Source organism: Hippocampus comes, unplaced genomic scaffold (assembly GCF_001891065.2).
Source record: "Hippocampus comes isolate QL1 unplaced genomic scaffold, H_comes_QL1_v1.1 scaffold699, whole genome shotgun sequence".
Taxonomy (NCBI): Eukaryota; Metazoa; Chordata; class Actinopteri; order Syngnathiformes; family Syngnathidae; genus Hippocampus; species Hippocampus comes.
In genome coordinates, this window is record NW_017805822.1 from 111,283 (window position 1) to 131,501 (window position 20,219).

A 20,219-nucleotide genomic window follows, 5' to 3' on the forward strand; every position below is an offset into this window, starting at 1 on the left:
AACTCTGCTGGGTACTAAAACGGCAGCTTCCTGTCTTCCCGGTATGTTTTCCTTGCGACTTCTGTGTCGGCCAGGTCCCCTCCCCGCCCCCCAAAAAATCACAAGGATAAGGAAAAATGCGGAAGACCTTGTGGAGATGTGTGAATATGTTTTGTGTTTGATGCCAAGTCATGCATTTTGCCCCAACGTGCCGCGCTCACATTGGCATCACAAAACGATGGGCGATTTAGTCGTGGACCCGCTTCACATTCGAGTTCGGATCAGACAAAATCTGTCGTCTTTGAAGGGGCCTTGGAAATCGGCCCAATGAGATGGTTTTGTGGGTCCAATCGTGGTAGATCTGCCTCCCAAATTTCTGCCTAGTTTAGGAAGCCCCCTCCCCGAAAAAGAAACTATAGATATATCAAATTTGAGCATCAGGAATAAAGCGAAAATGCCTCCTTCAAAACAAACAAAGGGACTTTTGGGCAAATTTGGGCGAAGGTGGCTCCTTATTGATGGCAAGCATTTCCAAGTGACGGGCGCCAGCTGGGATGGGCCGGACGCCCGCAGGCCTCCAAAGACCTGCAAGGTTAATATTTGAAGGAGCGCGGGGACTATTAATTAAAGAAGCATTTCTTAAATATTCTCCCGGGGCTGCTGCTTTTGTTTAAAGATGATTGATCGACTCCGATTCCTCCAGGCAGGACCATTAGTTTCGCCGCCGCGCCCCCTCCTCCTTCCCTTCCCTTCTTCCGCGCCGTCCCTTCCTGCCAACGTCCCCCCCCTCCACGCCCATTTCTCCGCCTTGTCCATGCATCCGCTGTCAACTGGCCTTTCCTCGCTCTCTTTTCATTAGCCGCCGTCCCTGAGACTCTCTCTCCGGAGGCCCATATTTCTCCCGGCCGGGGACAAGCTAACGAGGCCACGCTAAATCCCGCCGCGCCCAAGAGCTACGTCCAAACAGCGAGAGCCGGGCCGCGGCCTCTGCCGCTTCAGTCCACGGGTCTTCCGCATCTGCCAGAACGCAGCCTCCAAAGTGCAGGGCTCCGCCGCAGAAGTCATCCGAAAATAAACGGAAGGTTGGCGCTATATTGCGCCACCAAGCTAACCGTCGGACGCCGGCCGCAAAGTCGCCCGACATTTCGGCAGCGGAAAAGGGCCCAAAAGTGTCTCGGCGGATCGGGACGGAGAGATTTCACTGGGCAGCAACAACCTGCCGAAACAGGAAGCGGCCGACTCGACGGGGCCCGTCCCGCTTTCGACGGGGCGGCCCTCCACTTCGGTCCAAAAGGAGCAATGTCGCAATTCCATCTCTACCGCCGGTGGCCTCATCCGATGAGCAAAAGGAACGCAACTCAAGTAAGCTCTGCCTTCGTTCATTCCTCATGTCAGAGGGAGAGTCCAAATGGGAAAGCGGTTCCAAGGCGCTGCAGAAAACGGGACTACAATCTCCCCGCTTCTTCTCACGCGTCTTGCAATGAATTGTGTTCGGTCTTTAAGGTACCATGACAGTATTTCCTCTCCCTCTGCGGCCCGTCACGCTCAGCTGATTTCTAGCTAGAAGACCGGGATCGGCGGGGGAGCGCTGTCTGCCTGTGGATGACTTACACACACACACGCAAATTTGTGTGCACACAATCATCTAAAAAAAAAAAAAAATTAAATGTACGTCAGAGTATAAGCTAAAATAATCGTGAGTGATCTACGAGTCCTACTTTGTGTCCCACAAGTGACAAGACTCCTCCCCCCCATGCCTCCAACCGCATGCTGATGTGTGGGCCATCACAATCGAGTTGAGCTGTGACGCGAGCACGCGCACGAGCCCAAAGGCCAAGTGGCCGATGTTCCGCAAGTAAGCGGCTGTGTCCTCCGCTACTTTTCACACTCAGTTAATCATTTCCGTCCCATTGAGGTTGACCAGATCATTTCTTCTCATTCTTTCTTTTTGATCACGGCCATTCTGACCCTTTCCCGTCGTGGTCGGGAAGGAATTCGGCATCGCCTTGGAAAAGCAAAGCCGCACAAGTCACTCGGGCGCTTTTGTCCCATTTAGGAACAAGCGTTGCGATTAAAAGCGCAGCAGTATGATTTCAGGCTTCTCTCTCTCTTTTTTTTTTCCCTTGCTTGCTATCGTGAGTGCCGACGATCAACGCGAAGAGCGACGCCAAGCGCGACAAGAGCGCATCGTGGGATCCCGTTGGCGGCTCGCTTGCCAGCGCTCATTAGCGCGCGCTCATCACCCAAAGCCAACGACGTGTTGACCAAACAGTCCGAATGGAGACGACAAAGCAAACGGACGGATTGACGCGCACGTCGGATGGAGCGAGGGGGAAGGGGAGGAGGGGAGCCGATGGTGTGATAATGGAGGTGGTGGGGGAGAAAACACTCCGGGGAGGGGCCGCTGCACCGGAGGACGACGATACGGAGACGACGAGGTGTTGGGATGAGATGCAGGTGAGGCAGGTGAACGGGGGCGCGCGCGTGTGACGGGGGGGCATATTAAAAATGCAGCAGTGGGGAGCAGGCCGGGGATTCACAGTAATTAGATGACAAAACGGCGGCGGGCTGGAGATGAGAGAGAGGGGTCACACACAATGCCACTGCCGCCGGGTAATTTGTAAGTGTCAATCACCAGCCTGCCGAGGGGACAAGGAAAGTGGGGAGGGGGGAGGGGGGTGAAGAGGATGAGGAGGGGTGTTTCGGGCGTCAGCAGATAGAGGCGGAATAGCACGCTGAAGATGGCGAGGAAATGGAAAGTCACCAGAGTGAAATGGCAAAAGATGGATGGATGGACGGATGGAAGAAGACAAAAATCACTGCTGGCTGATTACTGTCAGGACAGCACGCTCGCACGCACATCATGTCGGATCTCCCAAGATATCGTGAAAAACACATTTTCGCTATGTTTGTATGTTCATGCTTCCTGGAGGTCAACACATCGAGTCAAGCGCTGAAAGTTGAGCTCGCATGAGCTGGCCCAGAAGGCCGCACTTTGGGAAATGTGCATGGAAAATACACAAAGCAATTCCTTTGCATCGTAAAACATGTCATTAAAATTTTAAAAATTCATGTTCAATTTTCTGACTTCTGAAAATGTAATTGATGATCCTGCTCAACACACATTTTGCTGCCAAGAAAGTTTCAAGGTTTTTCCAGGTGTTTTCAGATCGCTGAATCTGAAAATGAGATGTTATAGAGAGAGAGATTTTTTGTTTTTTAAGAAAAAGAGATAAGAAAACTTACATTCGATATATATATATTATTTTGAATTTTTATATATAAATTTCTCAAGTGTACTAGCATTGTATTTTTGATTAATATCTACACTAAGTCTAATTAAGCTGCGATAAAAGGCATAAAAAGTGAAAATGAATGAAAAAAGGAGGGCAGGGGGCTAAGCGACTAAAATATATTTTCAATGATTTGTTTTGAATTCCTTTCCAAATGACAAAGCGCACATATGAATGAAGTGAGTTGACTATTTGGAATCCGTCGATAAATGAATGGAAACGCTGAACTCGGACCCAAAGCGCGGCGCTTTGAGGGCACAACTGCTAAAACAACAGAAGCAACACACGTGACGCGCCGTACTTTGCCGACCGCCGCTTGACGACCATCCGAATCGCGACGCATCATGGAGCGGGCGCACGCGCGCAACCCAGTCGAGCGTCGCCGACACACTTTTGAGGGCAGGTCAGCGGGCGCGCGCAAACGCCGGGAGCGCGGCGGCCGGGGCCGGGCCGGCGGACGGGCGAAGGCTGCCGAGGCGACGGCGGCGGGCCACGCGGCGGCGGACCGGCCGACACGAGATGCGTTTCGAGCCTCGGCTTGCGAGCGTGCGGCAGAAAAATGGAGAGCGCCCGCCTGCCTTGACGCGCGCGCAAGAGTCAGGCCGCGGACGCGACACAACAACAACGCTGACGTTCGGGGGGGGAGGCAGTGCGGCGACGTGTCGCCGAGCGGCGTTTTGCCCGTCCTCGGACCCTGGATGAGCCCAAATACCTGAGGAAGGGCCGGTCAGACGGGGCTGGGCGTCAATGCCCTCCCCAACATTCTCAGCGGGACCGTTTGCAGCCGTCTAAGACTCGGTCGGAATTGTCATGGCGTTTTCTCCCTGTGCGCCGTCAATTCGCATTTCACGTGTGGAACAACAAAACAACCAGTGTCTGACGACTAAAGTAGAGGTGCTCTCATTTAAACGTAGCCAATTACAAGCAATGAAAAGCAACATACGGGGGGGGACGCGCGCTCACCTACACAAAAGAAAGTGTGCAAATGAATGTGACACAGACGGCAACCAAATTGCCTTTGGCTTAATTAATAGAAATTTGGAAACATCTCACACGCACGCCTGCACACACACAACTCATAGAAATGATGACAATTCTGTGATGATTATTTAGTTACTAATTAGCAGCTAATCATTCTGTGTGCAGATTGTTTGCACGTCTTCGCAGCTCCGCCATGCATTCATGTTGACGCAACAATACATTGCATACAATTCCCCCCCCACTATACAGACTGAACGGCTGTTGTGCTAAGCTCAACAAAGTGCATTGAGCAGGGCAGCCGTCACGGTCGACGAACACGATGCCAGAGGTGGAGGACTCAAATGCAACTTTTGTTAGCAATTTTATGACATGCTACACTTAAAAAAAAAAAAAAGCTGAAAGACTCAAACGAAACCCCAACGGCATGCTACGAGACGGATCGCAAAGAGCACCTCAACGATGCAGGTGGCAAGACGATTACGTTTGGATATTACAAAAACAAAACAAATAATAATCAAGGAAACGGGGATGGCAACGCACAAGGTTTGCAAGCAAACATGAAAAGAGACACGACCCCTCGACCACATCTCACTTCATCGGTGACTATAAAACAATTTAGATAAGGCTCGAGCAGCAACGAAGCGCCACGTCACCTGTGCGTTCAGGTGAGGAGACAAATAGCCAATTCGGAGAACGCTCGGAAACAGCTCAAAACAAAAACAACAACATCCAAACCACTTGTGAGCGAGCGCCTCGGTACGGCCGAGTCCAGATCGCCCGCAAACGTGACTCGGCGAGAGCGGAGGAGTGGACGTAAGCCTCGCTCAAGCCAAGTCATGATGGGATGGGATTGATAGTTTAGCAAGTGAATTCCAAAAGTACGACGTACACGTTCGGGAAGCGATGCCTCGAGACAAGACTATATTCTAGTCCTGTAGTCCAGAATCGTCTTGTTCACAAACGCCCGCATTTTTTAACTCAGAACGGACCTCCAATTTATAGGACGAATGCACGGACACCAGTCTGACAACTCGGGCCCTCGGGTACTTGTGTGACTGCATCTTAGTGGCAGCAAATCCAATCTTAACCGCTGGAGCCAAGAATTCTGACTTGAGGATGCATTTCTTGCATCCAAAGGTGTGTGTGTGCGCGCGCACTGCCGACGAGCGTGAGCTCCATTGGTCCCCACATCTGTGGCGAACAGACGGTGCCGATAGCCTCTGGCGAATAAAGCGGATCAATAAATAAGGCTTAAGGAGGCCGTGTTTACCTGCTTGGCTTCTGTCTATTTGAGCCGCTTACAATGCCGGCGGGGGGCACAGACGTCCCAAATCTACACATCACGGCGACGACGCGTATTCGTCTGTGCTCTCATACAACAGCAAAGGAAGCTGATGTTTTAACATCAAACTCGGCAGCTTTCCGCTCTCCTGTTTCACACGGCTGCCCGCCATCTTGCCTCTGCTGCTCCCTCCAAAGCTAGAAAAAAAGGGCACTTGACTCGACTTATTCCAACATCCTAAGTCCAAAAATTGCCACCTTTCGCACAGAGCGGCGACACGGCGAAAAGACCGGTGGACATCAGCAAAATGGGCAGAACAATCGGCACGTCGCATTCGTCCGTCGCCATTCTTTGGTGATCCCTTTTCACTGGGAATGTCGACATGGGGGAACAGACGAAGAAATAAGGCCAGCTTTGACTGGGGCGCGGTTCACTCATCACGCCACGTCAAAATTTGCGGTCAAACGGACAAATAAAGCAAAAGGGAAGCAAATGGTGGATATTTCAATTTCAACATAAAATGTTCAACACAATATGCGGAATCAATATTTTGTCCAAGGAAAGCCTGCTAGCTCAATGCTTACGCTCCAATGTGAAATGTCATAGATGAACTCATGGAAATTATATCCATAAACATATACACACACACATATTTTATATATATATATATATATATATATATATATAGAGTGTAAGAGTTCCATTTTAACTGTCCAATATGGCACATATACTGTACTCCTTTGTATAATTGTAATACAGGCCTTAATTTTATGACAAAATATGTGATTTTGGACTTTGTACTCCTGTAGAATACAAGACAAGGCGAGGAGGATGGAGGATGGGAGGGTGGAAGCGCACAGCAAGAAAACAAGATTCCTATGCGCTCGGCTGCACACGGGGGACACGGCACACAAAGCCACCGGCCGCAATATGAGGCACACCTGCACAACGTATTCGAGTGATGCCGCGCGAGACTTGGATCTGCGTAGCGCTTGCCGTCTTGTCCTCTTATCAGATCCTGAAAGCGCTCCTGTCGGAGACATTGCTTGCTTTTCCCTTTTTTTTTCATTTTCAAGCCATTTTTCCCGTGTTAAAGGAATACACGGTTGAATTTGTCAGCTTCATATTTCAAACATTTCCAAATGGACATTGAACATATATGTGGGGGGGGGGGATTGAAAATTGGTGTGGTATGGAACTATGGACGGTCCGAACACAACACAGTGGAAAATATCGTCTCGTAATATGCTACACAGAGTATGAAGCTCAGCAGGGAGGGATGAATGGAATTACTTGCATGGGAACGGATGCAATATGTGGAGATCCGTTTGCAATTCTTGATGGAATTTATCTCCGGTACGCTCATGGCAAACGGCTCGGATTTCGCGTCGACATCTTTGTTTCTTTGCTCAGTATGGGCTAGCGTTTTATTTTCAATCGTTTCTTTTGTCATTTCCTTGTCAAAGACTCAGAAGAGGGAGTGGAGCAGGTCGTTTTTTTTTTCCGAGAGGGACGCATCAATTAGAAAATACATGTAGCCATTTTTTTTTTCATCACCGATTCAATTTCTTGTGTTATCATTATTGCTACGATGATGATGATTGCGTTTGATCTTCATTCGGTACGACACTCGACTTTTCCGGGGCTCCGGAGATCAAGTTGCGCGGAGTTGCATTTAACTTGTCAAAAGGGTTGCTGACCAGTCCACGGCGTACGTACCCCGCTTGTCTTGGCAAAAGTCGGCCGAGGTGCTTTGAAGACTCGAAAGAGGCGTCATGGAGACGGTGCCCTCGGCAGCCCGCGGGAAGCAAGTAGGCCTGCTCTCAAAACCGCTCACGGGTGGTGGGACAGAACGATTTCCTAGAAATGCCACACAAGGGTTCATGAGTGAAGGTTTACGCCATACACACACGCGGGACAATTACAAGTGGTGCCATGACTGTCGTTGCGCCCGTTGTCCTTGTTGATTGCACTTGGCCATATTTGTTTCCTACCTTGTTCAGTCATTACAGTGAGAAATCACAAAAGAGAGCGCTCTCTTCATAAAGATTCATTCATTCATATTAAAGGGGTCATTATCAAGTTCACGTGTGTGTGTGTGTGTGTGTGTGTGTGTGTGTGTGTGTGTGTGTGTGCGCGTGTGTGTGCGCGCGCCTCAAAGCAGCAGCCAAGTCGGGACGCATGAAGCAGTGCCGGAGAAATTGACCTCAGCTCTAAAAACATGAAGCCAAGAGCTCGGAGCATGTTTCCAGTTAGAAAATGGAATAAAAGAGCGTGGCGCAAAAGGTCCCAAATTGGACGGCTTGCGGACATTGAGGCGATACGCAAAACGTGGATATTGTCTTCGGCATCGTGTCGCAGCGCTTCCGTTCACGATTTGAAGCCCTCGTTCTTGAACGCGATGCCTCGCACAATACGGTCGGGCCCGCCGTTTGGTCGTCTCTTGATTAACGGCGCGTGTAGCGTGCGGGCACGCGCGCTGGTGCTTCTGCGTGTGAGGGATAGCGCTCTCTATTTAATGGAAGAGTGAAATTCCCTCGGAAGAAAATAAACACATCCAAAAGGCCAGGCGTGGCGGACCGATACGGGGAGGTTTGGGGAAGGGAAGGGAGCGCCCCCCCCACCCACCGCCACTCCCGTGGCCACACTGCCCCCTACAGGTGACACGGGGAGCCGCAGCCTGGCGGGCCGAGAATAAATTCCCGGCCGTTTACCGGCTTTGTCAAACACATTTAGGCCGCCCGCGAGCAACAACAGAGGCGAGCGGTGACAGCTGGCGACTGTTTATTCTCGCGAGTGGAGTCGGAGGGGCGTCTCCGCTCCCCCGATCATGAAGCGAGCGGCCATTACGGAGAGCGGCGGCACGCTAATCACCCGGGACCCGCTTTGCCAAAAGCCGGGACGGAGGCGCGGGAAGGGTTAAGCTCGGTCCCGTGCCGCGTTCCCCCCTTGCTCCGTCAAGGCCCATTAAAGCGGCTGCACCGCGGCAATATGGCGCCATCAATTACAGGCGCGCCGCCATCAATGTGCGCAGGCAGGGCCGTATAAAGAGGATGGACGGCCACATAAAAGGCGGGCGGCCGGTGAACTTTAAAATGACCCCTGAAGCTGCACACCGCCTCTCCATTTGCGCGCACGCACAAACAAAACCTGCAGTTCAGCGCCACTTTCACTCCAATCAAGGAGGATCCCTGCAACCATTTGGGGCTTGTGAAGTGGGGGTGGGGGGAGCAGAAATTCAGCGTCACTCTACTGCCTCCATGTGGCAACGATTCACTTCATGCACAAAGTACACCAAAGTGGAAGCCAGTGACTTCTTGATGCTTTACCTTTACTCCGCGCCCCCAACGATGACCAAAGTGAGGGATTTTCCTAAACGGCTGACGCAAACGTGGGCCAGTATCAACCGTGACATTCCAACGATCTGTTCAGCCCTGCGAGGCTGTTCCGATAACCTGCGTACAAAATCAAGACCCGCCCTAAAAAGTCCATCGGCTGGAAGAAGCGTCCAATGTTAGGAAGAAGGCATCTGTGATTATTCGCAAAGACATATTTTCCTTGACGAAACTTCAGGCAGGAAAAAATAAATCAAAAATCTCCCTTTTTGAATTTGTAAAAACAAATAAAGTACCCGAAAAATAAGACAGGGAAAAAAATATTGTCATTTTAAAGTTTATTCTGAAAACAATGTTGCAGAATATTCAAAGACCCTCACAGTAAATGCTGCCGGAGCGAGAACATTGTTTTGACGAAGAACCTCGCGCAGCGATTCCCGAACCAAGGCGTGCCGCGACACTTTTTTGCTTGAGGAACTTAACTTGCCATTCAGCATTTCCGGGAGCCGCAATTTTGTGATTGTATAAGAACGCCATCCAACTTCTGTCTGCTTCCCTTTTATGAAAAGATGCTTCTTCCAATCGAGTTATTTTCTTTCGGCCTCAGCGACAATATTTGGTGGTGTGGTGTGGTGTGTTCTCCATTTTCAATGAATGGGTCTGGAAACTAGGAATGATTGCCGAGCAAAAATCGATGTTGTTCTTCATCTATGTCACTCAAAAAAGGATGGCAAACGCCGACCTAAGAACGGAATGTACATCTCGTACACGTCTTGAATGACTAACTCTGAAATGGTTTGCGACAGAACTGTCATGGAGTGATGACGCACTAGTGGAGTATTGAGACGATTGACCTGTACTGGCGGTGTTTACATCTGCGAAGAGGAGCTGCTGCTTCCTGAGCTCTTCGTCTTCTGCCCCCTGCTGGCGCTGGGCTGCCGCTGCGCCCGCTGGCCAGAGGCCTCGCGAGTCTTTTCGGCCGGGTTCGCTGACGACGACGGTGCCGCTTTGCTTCGCGCTGCTGATGAACCGGAAGATGGAAAAAGTCACGCGGTCACGCCAGGAGAAGAGCAGCAAACACCCCCCCCCCCACCACCACCACCATGTGGAAAATGTTGCTTTAGTGAAGGCTAGTGAAGGGGGTTCATTAAATATCATTGATGAAGACTGAAATGTTTCCACATAAATCCACACCCCAAGATTTATTGTTAGACCTTATTCGAGTACTTTAAATGTGACCTCCTACACCATTCGGTTTGCGATCAATTTCAAAGCTTTTCTCGAAAAGAAAAAGGAAGGATTTTGTTTCGTGGCTACTTATTAGTAGTGCAGGAGTCGTAGTGTGATTCACACAGGAAGTCAGACGACAAAATGCACTCACTACTTGTCACATGCATCGCTGATGAATGCACAACACAAAAACATGCATGACAGAACGAACACACACACACACACACACACACACACACACACACACACACACAAAAGAGACAAATGAGCACATCAAGCCACACACACTGACTGACACAAACGCACACGCATTGCATTCAGGATGTGCACACACAGACACGTGCACAGACCAGGGCCAGAAGAAAAACAAAACAAAAGCAAAGACAAAGGCAAGACCTTGAGCATGAGGAGCGCCGCCGGCGTCTTGGGTGCCGTAGGCCGCCATCTTGGCGCTGATCCTGGCGCCTCGTGGCCCGGGCCCCGCGGGGGCACCGGCGGGCATCTTCGCACTCTTCCCAGAGCTCAAACTCTCATCCTGTTGAGCTGCGAGGTAAAAAGACTGAGATGACAAAGTGCAGACGAGCAGCTATTTTCATCATAGCAAGACCTCCATTTTGAACACCGTCGACATATCGGCGCAAAGCGAGAACCTCGAGCTTCTGCCTTGGTCGAAGGGATTCCGGTGACATGGGAGGCCGCGGTGGAGTCTCCACTGCAGCTTTCGGGGACCCTCTGACCGGCACACATGGCCTTCAGAGTCTGGAAGACGGCTTGAGGGGCCACGTTCATTTTCAGCAAGTCCACCATGATCCTGGACGGACAAGGCGGAAGTCGAGAGGAGCATAAAGTTGTCAATGGGACCACACGCACGCTTGTCTTGATTTGTCGATGGACAGCCGGGAGACTTTCGCATTCTACGACTTATTGGTCCATATGTGCCGGACATTTACGTTGCGGTGGCGGTGCAGCCACCGACTATTTTCCCTAATCCTCGTGCGTGCACATCAAAAATGCTGCTGAACTGTCGGCATAAAAACGAAGGCGCAATCCGATCCCCGCACTCACTTGAACACCTCCTGGTCCACGGTGATGCCCGCAGCCTGGCTCAGCTCATACAGCTCACTCTCCTCGGCGTTCAGGATCTCTTTCTTTTTCATGGCGTATTTATGCACGGTGGTGGTGGTGACCACCAACGCCGGGGAGTCCGCAGCGGAAGGTCCCGCTTGATGGGACATCGTGGCAGGAACGTCTAATAAGTGCGCGCAAATAATCAAAATCATAAAAAAAAAAAGAGACACATCGAACCAATGTTAGGCAAGTGTGGACCGCTACAGCTAGCTGGTGGTGAGCGTAGACTTTGCGTCGTTGCCTCACGTCACGCCCGAACATAAACAAGCGAGTCATTATCGCCGAACATAAAAGCAGAAACGCTTCTCAATCGAGTATAACGAAAATTACACACCGTGAGTGACTTTTAGGGCTCGTTTTCATCCACCACAGGCAAAGCGGAGAGGCACACGGCGCGCGACCGCTTACGTCATCGTCATGCGACAGGACGCGTTGCACTATGGGATACGCAGTCCGAGCTGATTCGTTCCTCCCCCCGACGGTTCATTTCAAAACAACCCAACAACCCACGCGTACTTCAGATTTAGCTGAAAGAAACAACAAGACCCTGATATAGACCGCAACGTTCCGCTGCGGGCAAACAATTGGCACTTTTAAACGAGCGGTTTGAGTAAATCAGAGAGAACTCAATATGATTACAATCGGCACGCCGACGCCTCAGCACGATGTTGGATGTTAACCCTTGGCTCAAATCGTAGATTAAAACTGTCTTTGATTAAGGGAAGGCTCCATTCGTTTTACATGTGTGGCTTGATTTGTAGTCATTAGTTTAGCCAAGAAAAACTCTTAGGAGCAGAAGAATAAACCTCGATCATTGATATATTTCACGTTTGTGGTAACATTTCCAACACACGACTGGGTCTAACGAGACGGAGCATGTCATTTACTGCTGGACGATTGACACGCACATGCCGGACAACTAGTGAAAAAAAATGCCATCGTGCAGTGAAAAATTTTGCAAGGGATCGATTCGAAACAGGAAACAAGGTGCACCCCGGCTTGTCATTCTGCAATTTTTACACAATTACAGCATTTTAAAATACATTCTCAAGTCAATGTACCTGAATAATCGACTTAATTGCAGTGACGAAGCGCAACACGTCCCACCAGTGAATGACAGTACAGTATAGCATTTCCTTCAGCTAAGCATTGTACGCTGGGCCGCATTCATCTGCAGAACGGGCTCTGTGTGTTGAACTGCAAGAGCGACAGAAGCGCAGAGATTGAAAGTGAGATGCTCTTGTACGGCACAATGGGGATCAATCAAGATGAGCGCGGAGCTACATTGCATCGTCCTCCTGGAAGGAAGCGGCTTTGGCTTCAGGAATGTTTTAGGTAACAATGGTCGTGTCTTTGACTGGCGTTTATGTGTCTAAGTCCATAAATAAAAGTCTCTTCAAATGATGTTCAACTGCACTCACATCAAAGTGCTCTTTTTTTTCTTCTTCTTTTATGGAGTTAACAGTTCAGGAATGACTCTTCCAAACTTTGTGAAAAAAAGTCAGTGGTGAAGTGACGAGAGCCAAGAACGGCAGCTCGCATTTAGAGGGGAACTTGAGCAGTAATTATAGAGTAAGAACGATCCGTGCAGCGAGACTTGACATTTTGGGGATAGTTCTTGCTGAAAAGCGTTTGTGTGGGATGGCCAAACCCTCCTCGAATTGACGTCCCTCCTCTTCACGTGGGCCGGCCTCAGCAATATGATGCTCAAAAGCATCGCGATAGACAAAAAGAGCCTTTAAATCAGAGAGGGCGAGGAGGACCCGGGTCAGGCTTGAAGGTGAATAAAGTGTCACTGAGATTTCATTTCGCATGGAGGCTTGAGAAGGCTTATTTCATTTTCTTTGGCAGGCGTAGTAACACATGAAATTCTCCACTTGAGGCGTCCTTAACTACCTGAAGACTGACCGCAGACTTCCCCCAGCGTCTCCAAAACAGCGTCAACATTAAGCGGCTAAGCCTAAAGAGGAGGCCTCGAGCGGCCACCGGCAATGTGGAAAAAACGCAAAGCGGCGTTTCATCCAGCCAGTGGCATTCTGCGGAGTCCCTGTCATCCTCGAGCAGTGATGACACAAGACTCCTGGGTCGCCCTCCTCTTCCTCCACCGCACGGATCCGTCGCCGACAGACTTCCCTCCAGAGATGAAGGACCGGATCGCGGTGGTGAACTGAAGTCCTCGCCTGCTTCAAGAGCTCCTTCGGGCCCGAAACAAAACCCTGTGTCGGAGCAGACCATCGCTGAGCAACACCTAAACGTGGAGCAGGAGGCGCCGAGCCATTCGCTTGGTGCCCGCCGCCGCCTGGCCAGCTTCGCGGGAGTGAGCTCCCCTGGTTCTCTGTCTCGCTTCACTGGTTTGGGCGCTTACGATGGCAACAGCGAGGATGGCAAGGCTCCCGGCGTCGGCGGCGATGCGCACGGGCTTCTTGGCTACTCATCGGGGGGCAGGGGCAGCACAGGTTGCCTCCGGTCCAGCCCTCAGGGATCCGGAAGAAGCGACCCGGTCTCGAGTGTCGGACCGACGCAGCTGCTGAACGTGCGCGATCAAATGGCGGTGGCCCTGCGGAGGCTGAGGGAGTTGGAGGAGCAAGTGAAGATCATCCCATTACTCGAGGTAAAAATCGCAGTCCTTCGGGGGGAAAAGAGGCAACTGGCCTCTCAACTCCAAATCCAGAATAAGGACTCGGACGGCAGTACTGGGGAAGAATGGCAGGCCAAAGAGAAGAGGGATTGCGACGACTTCAGCGACGGGGATGAGGGCCTGCCGGCCCTCAAAAGAGCCATCGAGACCGGACATGATCCAACGTGGCAAGGAAGAAGCTCTTTCCGCCGGGATGAGCGGACCGTTGACGGAGAAGCCATGAAAGGACACGGTCACGCTTCCGTTCCACCAGAGTTTCAGCATCGACGCAGTGCGGATTTGGAAGCAGAGATTCAAGCGCAGCAACGAGTCATTGCTGACTTAAAGGAGAAAAACCTTCACCTGGAGACAGAGTTGAAGGAGTCCTCTCTGCAGGCTGAGATGAACCGGCTGAAACTGGAGCTCCGAGCTGCAGAAGCTCGCAACCGAGTGGACAAAGCCTCCTCCGCCAGGCCATCCGTTGCGAGCCGCGGCATCGAGGCGAGGCCCGACACCACGAGCCGAGGGGTGGGCAACCACATCCGGCTCAAAGACGCCGGCGCGGGGGATGCCGCGCAGGTGAAGGATGTGGCCATACCCTGTTGCGGCCCCGAGGTGAGAAACGTCGCCATTGGCCCGGATCTAGCCATGACCCGCTGGGAGGTCAGAGAGCGAGTAGAAACCAGGGAGAAGGGCGTGGGGATCCACGTTTCGACAAAGTCTCAAGGAGTCGGAGTGGAGGTGAAGCTCAGCGATGGCCAAAGCAACACCGAAGTCCCGTGGCAGAATCTGAAGCGCACGGAAGTGACGTCGGTCGCATGCGGGGATTGTTCTGCGGATGCGACGGTCTGCCGGGCGAAGGACGTGGTTTCCCGAGGCACGGTGACAGATCCGGTCAAAAGTCTCGGACCGGCGGCGTCACCCCAGACAACGGCCCAGCGGAGCAACACCGCGGTGAGCTCCGCGTCTCGTTTCCCAAACGCGAGACAGGCCTTCGGCTCCGACTCCGGCGCAAACGCCGTCCTCAGAAGCCAACACAAGCACGCCAACACCCACAGGGCCGCCTCCACCAGGACACTGTCAGTCGGCAAAGGGGTCAAAGACGTCAAGGGCATCCTGAAGACGCGCACGGTTAGCGTCGGAACCGGCCCCGTGGAAGGAAACGGCCCGAAACCCGATACCCGAGACGTCGGCGTAGGATTCGTGAACGTTCATGAGAACTTCCTGGTTGGCCTCAAAACACAAAACATGGCCTCGGGACCTTCACGTCCACCCGACCCGGTGAACACTCGGAGCATTGGCGTTGGCGAGGGAAGGATACGAGGTCCGTCCCATTCCAACGGCGCGACCGGTCAGCAGACTCTGCGGTGCGATTCCGCGGCGGACGGTACCGCTGAAGAGCAACCGGCGGTACTCAAGCCACGTGGCGGTCCTCAAAGCGAGGGTTTCGCCGAAGGACAAACCGGCTCATCACTGTCAGCCGGCAGCATTGCTGCAGCTCCGAGAGCTTCCTTGGATTCAGGTAGACCTCGTCGTTGGGAATACGACAACATCCGTTCGGTCACGTGCAGGCGGCGCGTGAGCACGTAGGCGTACGCATCGGGTGGGGCGCTCGTGCATTGCCTTAGAACGTGACGAGGCGCAGGTGGGGGACTCGAGTCACATTGACTCCCATCAAGTCAGATCCAAGTGGACATTTTCGGACTCGCTTGGCAAAAACTTGAACTTAAAGTAGCTTGGACTTTGAGTTGGTATTCGTGAGGCTTGACTCGACTTGCTTGATTTTTGCCATCGTGACTTGGGACTTGGACCCTGAAGGGTCAAACCTGAAACCCATAACTTGCACCCACTTCTGTCACCAAGTGTCAAGTACTTTTGTTTTCGTGACCTTTCGCAAGCCCTCTTGTCTTTTTCTCTGCCGCAGCGAACAGAGAAATTCAAGTGCCGGCAGACTCCCGCGACTCCTGTCAGCAGGGTGGATCCGACTCTGAGGTGAAAAGAATGATTCAGCTGTTAGAACAACAGACCTCATCCGCCGCGAGAGGTAAATCACCAGAAATCGGGGGGACGATATCACACGGCGCTTGAAAACTGCGCCCGTGCGGGCGAGCCTCTTTCGCGTTCTCACGCTTCGGTTCAACTTACCCTTTTAGCTTTGGAGGAAGTGGCTGCCTCCGAGACACTCGCAATGTTTGGAATGCGATCTGGTTTTGGAAGTCGTTTTGCTGCCTGCCGCCGCCGCAGCAATTTGCGGTCGCGGGTCTAAAATTGTACGCCTCGGTCGGGAGCGAGAAGCAGTTTGAGTGCAAGCGTTCTCTTCCGCGATGCGCGTCTCTGATTTAGAATGAGAAGAAGAAAAACACCGGCGAGTCCTCGGGCTAACTCGCCCAAGTGAATGCAAACATCGGCGAGGACGGTTACCGGTGTCACGTCTGATAAAAGCCAAACTGTGACGTGTGAACGAGAGCAAAAAGCAGCCCACAACAGGTCGCTGCACGGTCCGAGTGATAACGGGGGCAGCGTTGGTCATAAGCAGTAAAGTTGTTGCACTTGAATCCATTTTGTGTCTAGGTGGCTCGACTCTATTCGGTGCCTCGCGCAAGGCCCCGAAGAAGGAAATCGGCGAGCAAGGCTGCAGTAACAGCAGGAAAAACATGAGGTTGATGAGGGCGGCCAACGGGTAGACACCTCTTACGTCTTTTATATGGTGCCACCATTTATCAGGAACGGCGATTTTTATTTATTTATTTATTTTTTTTTATACACAAAGTAGCTGTCCTTCTAGTTCGGTCCAGAGTGTGAGTACTTTTATTAGCGCTGCAATGAACTCATTTGTATAATTATCCTATGAAGATTGAATCCACCTCCCAAGCTCTCCGCTGCCGACAACCTGGAGGAAGCGGAGCGGGGCTCCGACAGGAAGTGGCGGGAGGCTCCCGTAGATGCAACGCCGGCGAGACGGATCAAAGGCGCCGTCGCCAGCAAGGCATCCAAAGGCTCAGCAAAATCACAAGTCACCAAGAGGTAGGGCTGCGGCCTTGTTCTGCATCTCGACCACCGCCGTTCATCTCGTGGCCTCACGTCAAAGCGAGGCGCTCGCTTGAAGTACACAAGGCCAAAATTCGGGATTTGCGGCGTCCGATCATCGCTCGGTCAAGGCGCAGCTTTTACGCTGCCTTTCTGGATTCCAAATTTGCACGTCACCAGTGCGTCACACGGCACCCTGAAGAAAAAAAAAACGATGTTGGGGAATCGGAGGAGGAGGGCTTTCCCGGCACTCGACGGCCTTATCACACCTCTTTGTTGTGCTGTTTTGAGTCGGCACGGTTGTGATCGGTCATCTCCAGTTAAATCGGGGTTACTTTTGGTGGCGGTGGGGAATGCGACACATTGAACAGCGTTACTGATTGTGAAGGCCCTGGGCAGATTCCATTGAAACGGCAGCACGTGGAGTCCGGAGTCTTGATTGGACAAAAATCGTCTCGGCCCCGCAGCTCCGAAAGCTGTTCTGAAATGAGCAGGACAGATCGTGGGGAACAAATTCATCAACTTTGGACGGACCTGATGTTGCTCTTGGTGTCCAGGTGCAAGTTCAGTGAGAAGATGACATCCGCTTGCCAGGCGTTGAAGACGCACCTGAGTGACGGCAAGCGCTTGCCCAGCAGGGAGCTGGTGGGTTGATGCTCAGTGCTAAAACGCTCAAGTCGTCGCTCTGGGGCGGGGGCGTTCACAAGTATCCGTCCGAAAGTCCCAAGAAGCCCGACCTGAAAAGACATCGGAAGGCGGGCCTTTTGGTTTGAGGGAAGAAAAAAAAAAAGAAAAAGAAGGGACTACTCCTGGCAGTTGCATCATGCAAATTTGTGAAAATGTTCTTTCGTCGGTAGAGTCTACTGGCTGGCTGGAAAAAAATAATCATCAAAATAAAAAACTTTTTATGAACTTATCGGCGGAATTCAGTCCCCAAAGCCAGTTTGGCTTGGCAAAATGAAAATAGGTAGGCTATTCTGAGTAGACCTACAAAAAAGAAAAAAAAAATCTCAAAAAGCCACGCCCCAAAAGGCACAGTAATGCGGTCATTTTGGATGGATGCGGCCATTGAAAAACATTTTTTTGTTTTACTTTGGCCAATTCCAAGGCTCCTTCAAAGCCAAACTCGTGCAAGAGAGTCGGTCGGCGTGACCAGATTTTTGTTGACATTTGCTGACTTGCCTAAAACACAGAACTGTAATCACGAGCTCCGCAAGGTAAGAACTTAAGTCGGACTCAGCGCCGCGTTGTCTTCCCCGCAGCGCGACTGTCTGCAGACGGTCCAGCAGGAGTGGTTCTCCGTGTCCAGCCTCAAGTCGGCGTCCGTCGAGTCCGTGGAGGATTACTTGTCGGGCTTCCGCGTCATCTCGCCCTCGCTGCTGCGCCACGTTGCCAACATGGCCGACGGCAACGGCAACACGGCGCTGCACTACAGCGTGTCGCACTCCAACTTCGGCGTGGTCCAGAAGCTGCTGGATGCCGGTACGGTCCACACATTCCGGCGGAGTCGGTCCATGATAATGGCAAGTCACCAAAACGTCCCCGTCACGCTCCGCCTCGGAGCGAGAGGGAAACTCATTTCATCATCGCAATTGACGGCCACTTAGCTGTCTGGTTCATGTGGGTCACATTTGGGAACGATGGGACACGTCCCTCTTTGAAGGTCCCCCGGAAATATTCCAAGCGACCCGAAAATGGCTGCTTCGAAGCAAAATGGCAGACATCCATCCCGCCGGTGTCTTTTCGGACATTGGTTCTTGAGGGCTTTTTCCTGGCTCTATTTCCGAGAGACGTGCTGATCAAATTTCATGTGGCGAAGCTGAATCTGCCACTTTGTGTGTGTGTGTGTGTGTGTGTGAGGCAAACCTCTTCAAAATGGTATTCATTCAAAATGTAATTCAACTCCAAGAGGCGGTTCATACTGTATATACAAAGTGTCCGCGTGGAATTAGTGCGCGTGATGTCGTAAACGAGCTCTTTATCCGCAGACGTGTGCGATGCCGACAAGCAAAACAAAGCGGGCTACACACCCATCATGCTGGCCGCGCTCGCCGCTGCGGACCGACCGGAGGACATGAGCGTGGTGGAGCGGCTCTTCGATAGAGGCGACGTCAACGCCAAAGCCAGCCAGGTCAGTCCACCTTTTATTTGAGACCTCGTTCGTGGGGTTTTTTTCTCTTCCTTCTTTTATCTTTTAATCCGTTTTATACGGCGATTGTCCTCATTCGAACCTCATCACATTTACGCCGATGGAAAACGCCCAACCTTGAGTTGACGGTCGCTGACTTTTGGGGAGTGAGGAGGGATTGGTCAGCAGGGCGCAAAGAGACAAAAAAGCCTTCACCCTCACATTCCTGCCTCATGTCTTCAATGAATCAAACACAGTTTTGGATTGCTTTTTGTTTTGTTTTTTGGGCGGGATCGAATAGCATTTGATTGTACAGTACTCATATGGACTACCTATTTTTTGAAGACAAATTTAAACGCCTTGCTTCCACGATGAAAGAAGGCAAAGTGAACCGATTGGCTCCAGAGTCAAATCACTGAACATTCTGCAGCACCTGCAACTCAGTTCAAGTCAAACCTTGCGGCCCTGACTGACGGCCATGGCGAGGCAACATTTGTATCCACCGCGACTTTAGTGACATTCCGTTTACCTGCTTTGCAAAATGAACCTGTGAGATGCATTTCAAGTCCCCATCAAGAGAAAATAAACATCTTCGCAATTTGACACATGACCGACAACTAAAGCCTTCTAAATTCGAACGATGAAACAAAACACCACGTATACCAAGTCAGGTTTTGAACTTGTTTTTCTTTTCCTTCTTTGACTGCAACCACGGTCAACTGCTCTCAAAAGCTGCCAATGTGCGAAACTGCGGCTCACTGAAAAAAATGTCTGAGCAGTGAAAAGCCTCCGCAGTGGCCGAAGTCCTGCCCGCCGGGTCGTTGCCGGGCTTTCCGGACACTGATCAGCTCTCTGGCGGGCTACCGGGGTTGGCTCCAGTAATGACAACTAAGTAACAAGCAACTGCGCCGGGCCACGACTGATTGGTTCTTATCAAGGGTGGGGGGGTCGGGGGAGGGACACTTGGGTGTCATGCCGGACACCCAAGAGGGTCACTCGTCGCCGTTTGAACCACGCCCAAAGAATCACGATACGATGCATGAAAAGAAACTCGCACCGCACGGTTCTCCGCAATGATCGCATTTCCAGAGATTTCTTTTTTGGCGACTCACGAGTGAGCCGCCCCTCCGTTGAACGCAATTGTCGCCGTGTGCCAACCAGGCCGGTCAGACGGCGCTGATGCTCGCCGTGAGCCACGGCCGCGTGGAGATGGTACGGG

At 51.7% G+C, this 20,219-nt stretch overlaps 2 protein-coding genes across 5 annotated transcripts in view; one reads left to right on the forward strand and one right to left on the reverse strand.

The window, feature by feature from the left end:
- Positions 1 to 9,191: 9,191 nt before the first annotated feature.
- Positions 9,192 to 17,606, reverse strand: mzt2b (mitotic spindle organizing protein 2B). Of its 4 annotated transcripts, none has more exons than XM_019886149.1 (6): positions 17,482 to 17,606; positions 15,734 to 15,832; positions 11,166 to 11,349; positions 10,751 to 10,911; positions 10,497 to 10,643; positions 9,192 to 9,891 (listed from the first exon to the last, which is right to left on the reverse strand). In XM_019886149.1, exons 3-6 carry the CDS (start codon positions 11,333 to 11,335, stop codon positions 9,740 to 9,742), a joined length of 630 nt encoding a protein of 209 aa, XP_019741708.1. In that variant the 5' UTR covers positions 11,336 to 11,349; positions 15,734 to 15,832; positions 17,482 to 17,606; the 3' UTR covers positions 9,192 to 9,739. The 4 variants fall into 4 exon arrangements, with proteins under 4 accessions (XP_019741708.1, XP_019741707.1, XP_019741709.1 ...); XM_019886148.1 differs by lacking the exon at positions 17,482 to 17,606 and adding an exon at positions 15,991 to 16,006; XM_019886150.1 differs by lacking the exons at positions 15,734 to 15,832; positions 17,482 to 17,606 and adding an exon at positions 11,563 to 11,665 and having other exon boundaries at positions 9,192 to 9,888.
- The window catches only part of LOC109525543 (KN motif and ankyrin repeat domain-containing protein 1-like), an 11,991-nt gene continuing 4,252 nt past the window's right edge, over positions 12,481 to 20,219 (forward strand). The window contains exons 1-8 of the mRNA XM_019886107.1: positions 12,481 to 12,563; positions 13,131 to 15,367; positions 15,770 to 15,889; positions 16,417 to 16,525; positions 16,699 to 16,869; positions 17,430 to 17,517; positions 18,135 to 18,354; positions 18,861 to 19,003. Of these exons, the coding sequence (XP_019741666.1) occupies positions 12,481 to 12,563; positions 13,131 to 15,367; positions 15,770 to 15,889; positions 16,417 to 16,525; positions 16,699 to 16,869; positions 17,430 to 17,517; positions 18,135 to 18,354; positions 18,861 to 19,003 (3,171 nt within the window). The remainder of the gene's footprint in view (positions 12,564 to 13,130; positions 15,368 to 15,769; positions 15,890 to 16,416; positions 16,526 to 16,698; positions 16,870 to 17,429; positions 17,518 to 18,134; positions 18,355 to 18,860; positions 19,004 to 20,219) is intronic.

What these genes read in the sequence shown, in the direction of transcription:
- mzt2b (XM_019886149.1), bottom strand. Translation starts at nt 11,335, where the DNA reads ATGTCCCATCAAGCGGGACCTTCCGCTGCGGACTCCCCGGCGTTGGTG. An exon ending in GTGGACCAGGAGGTGTTCAA is followed by an intron (nt 10,912 to 11,165) that starts GTGAGTGCGGGG and finishes TTGTCCGTCCAG; the next exon opens with GATCATGGTGGACTTGCTGA. An exon ending in GACCAAGGCAGAAGCTCGAG is followed by an intron (nt 10,644 to 10,750) that starts GTTCTCGCTTTG and finishes TTTACCTCGCAG; the next exon opens with CTCAACAGGATGAGAGTTTG.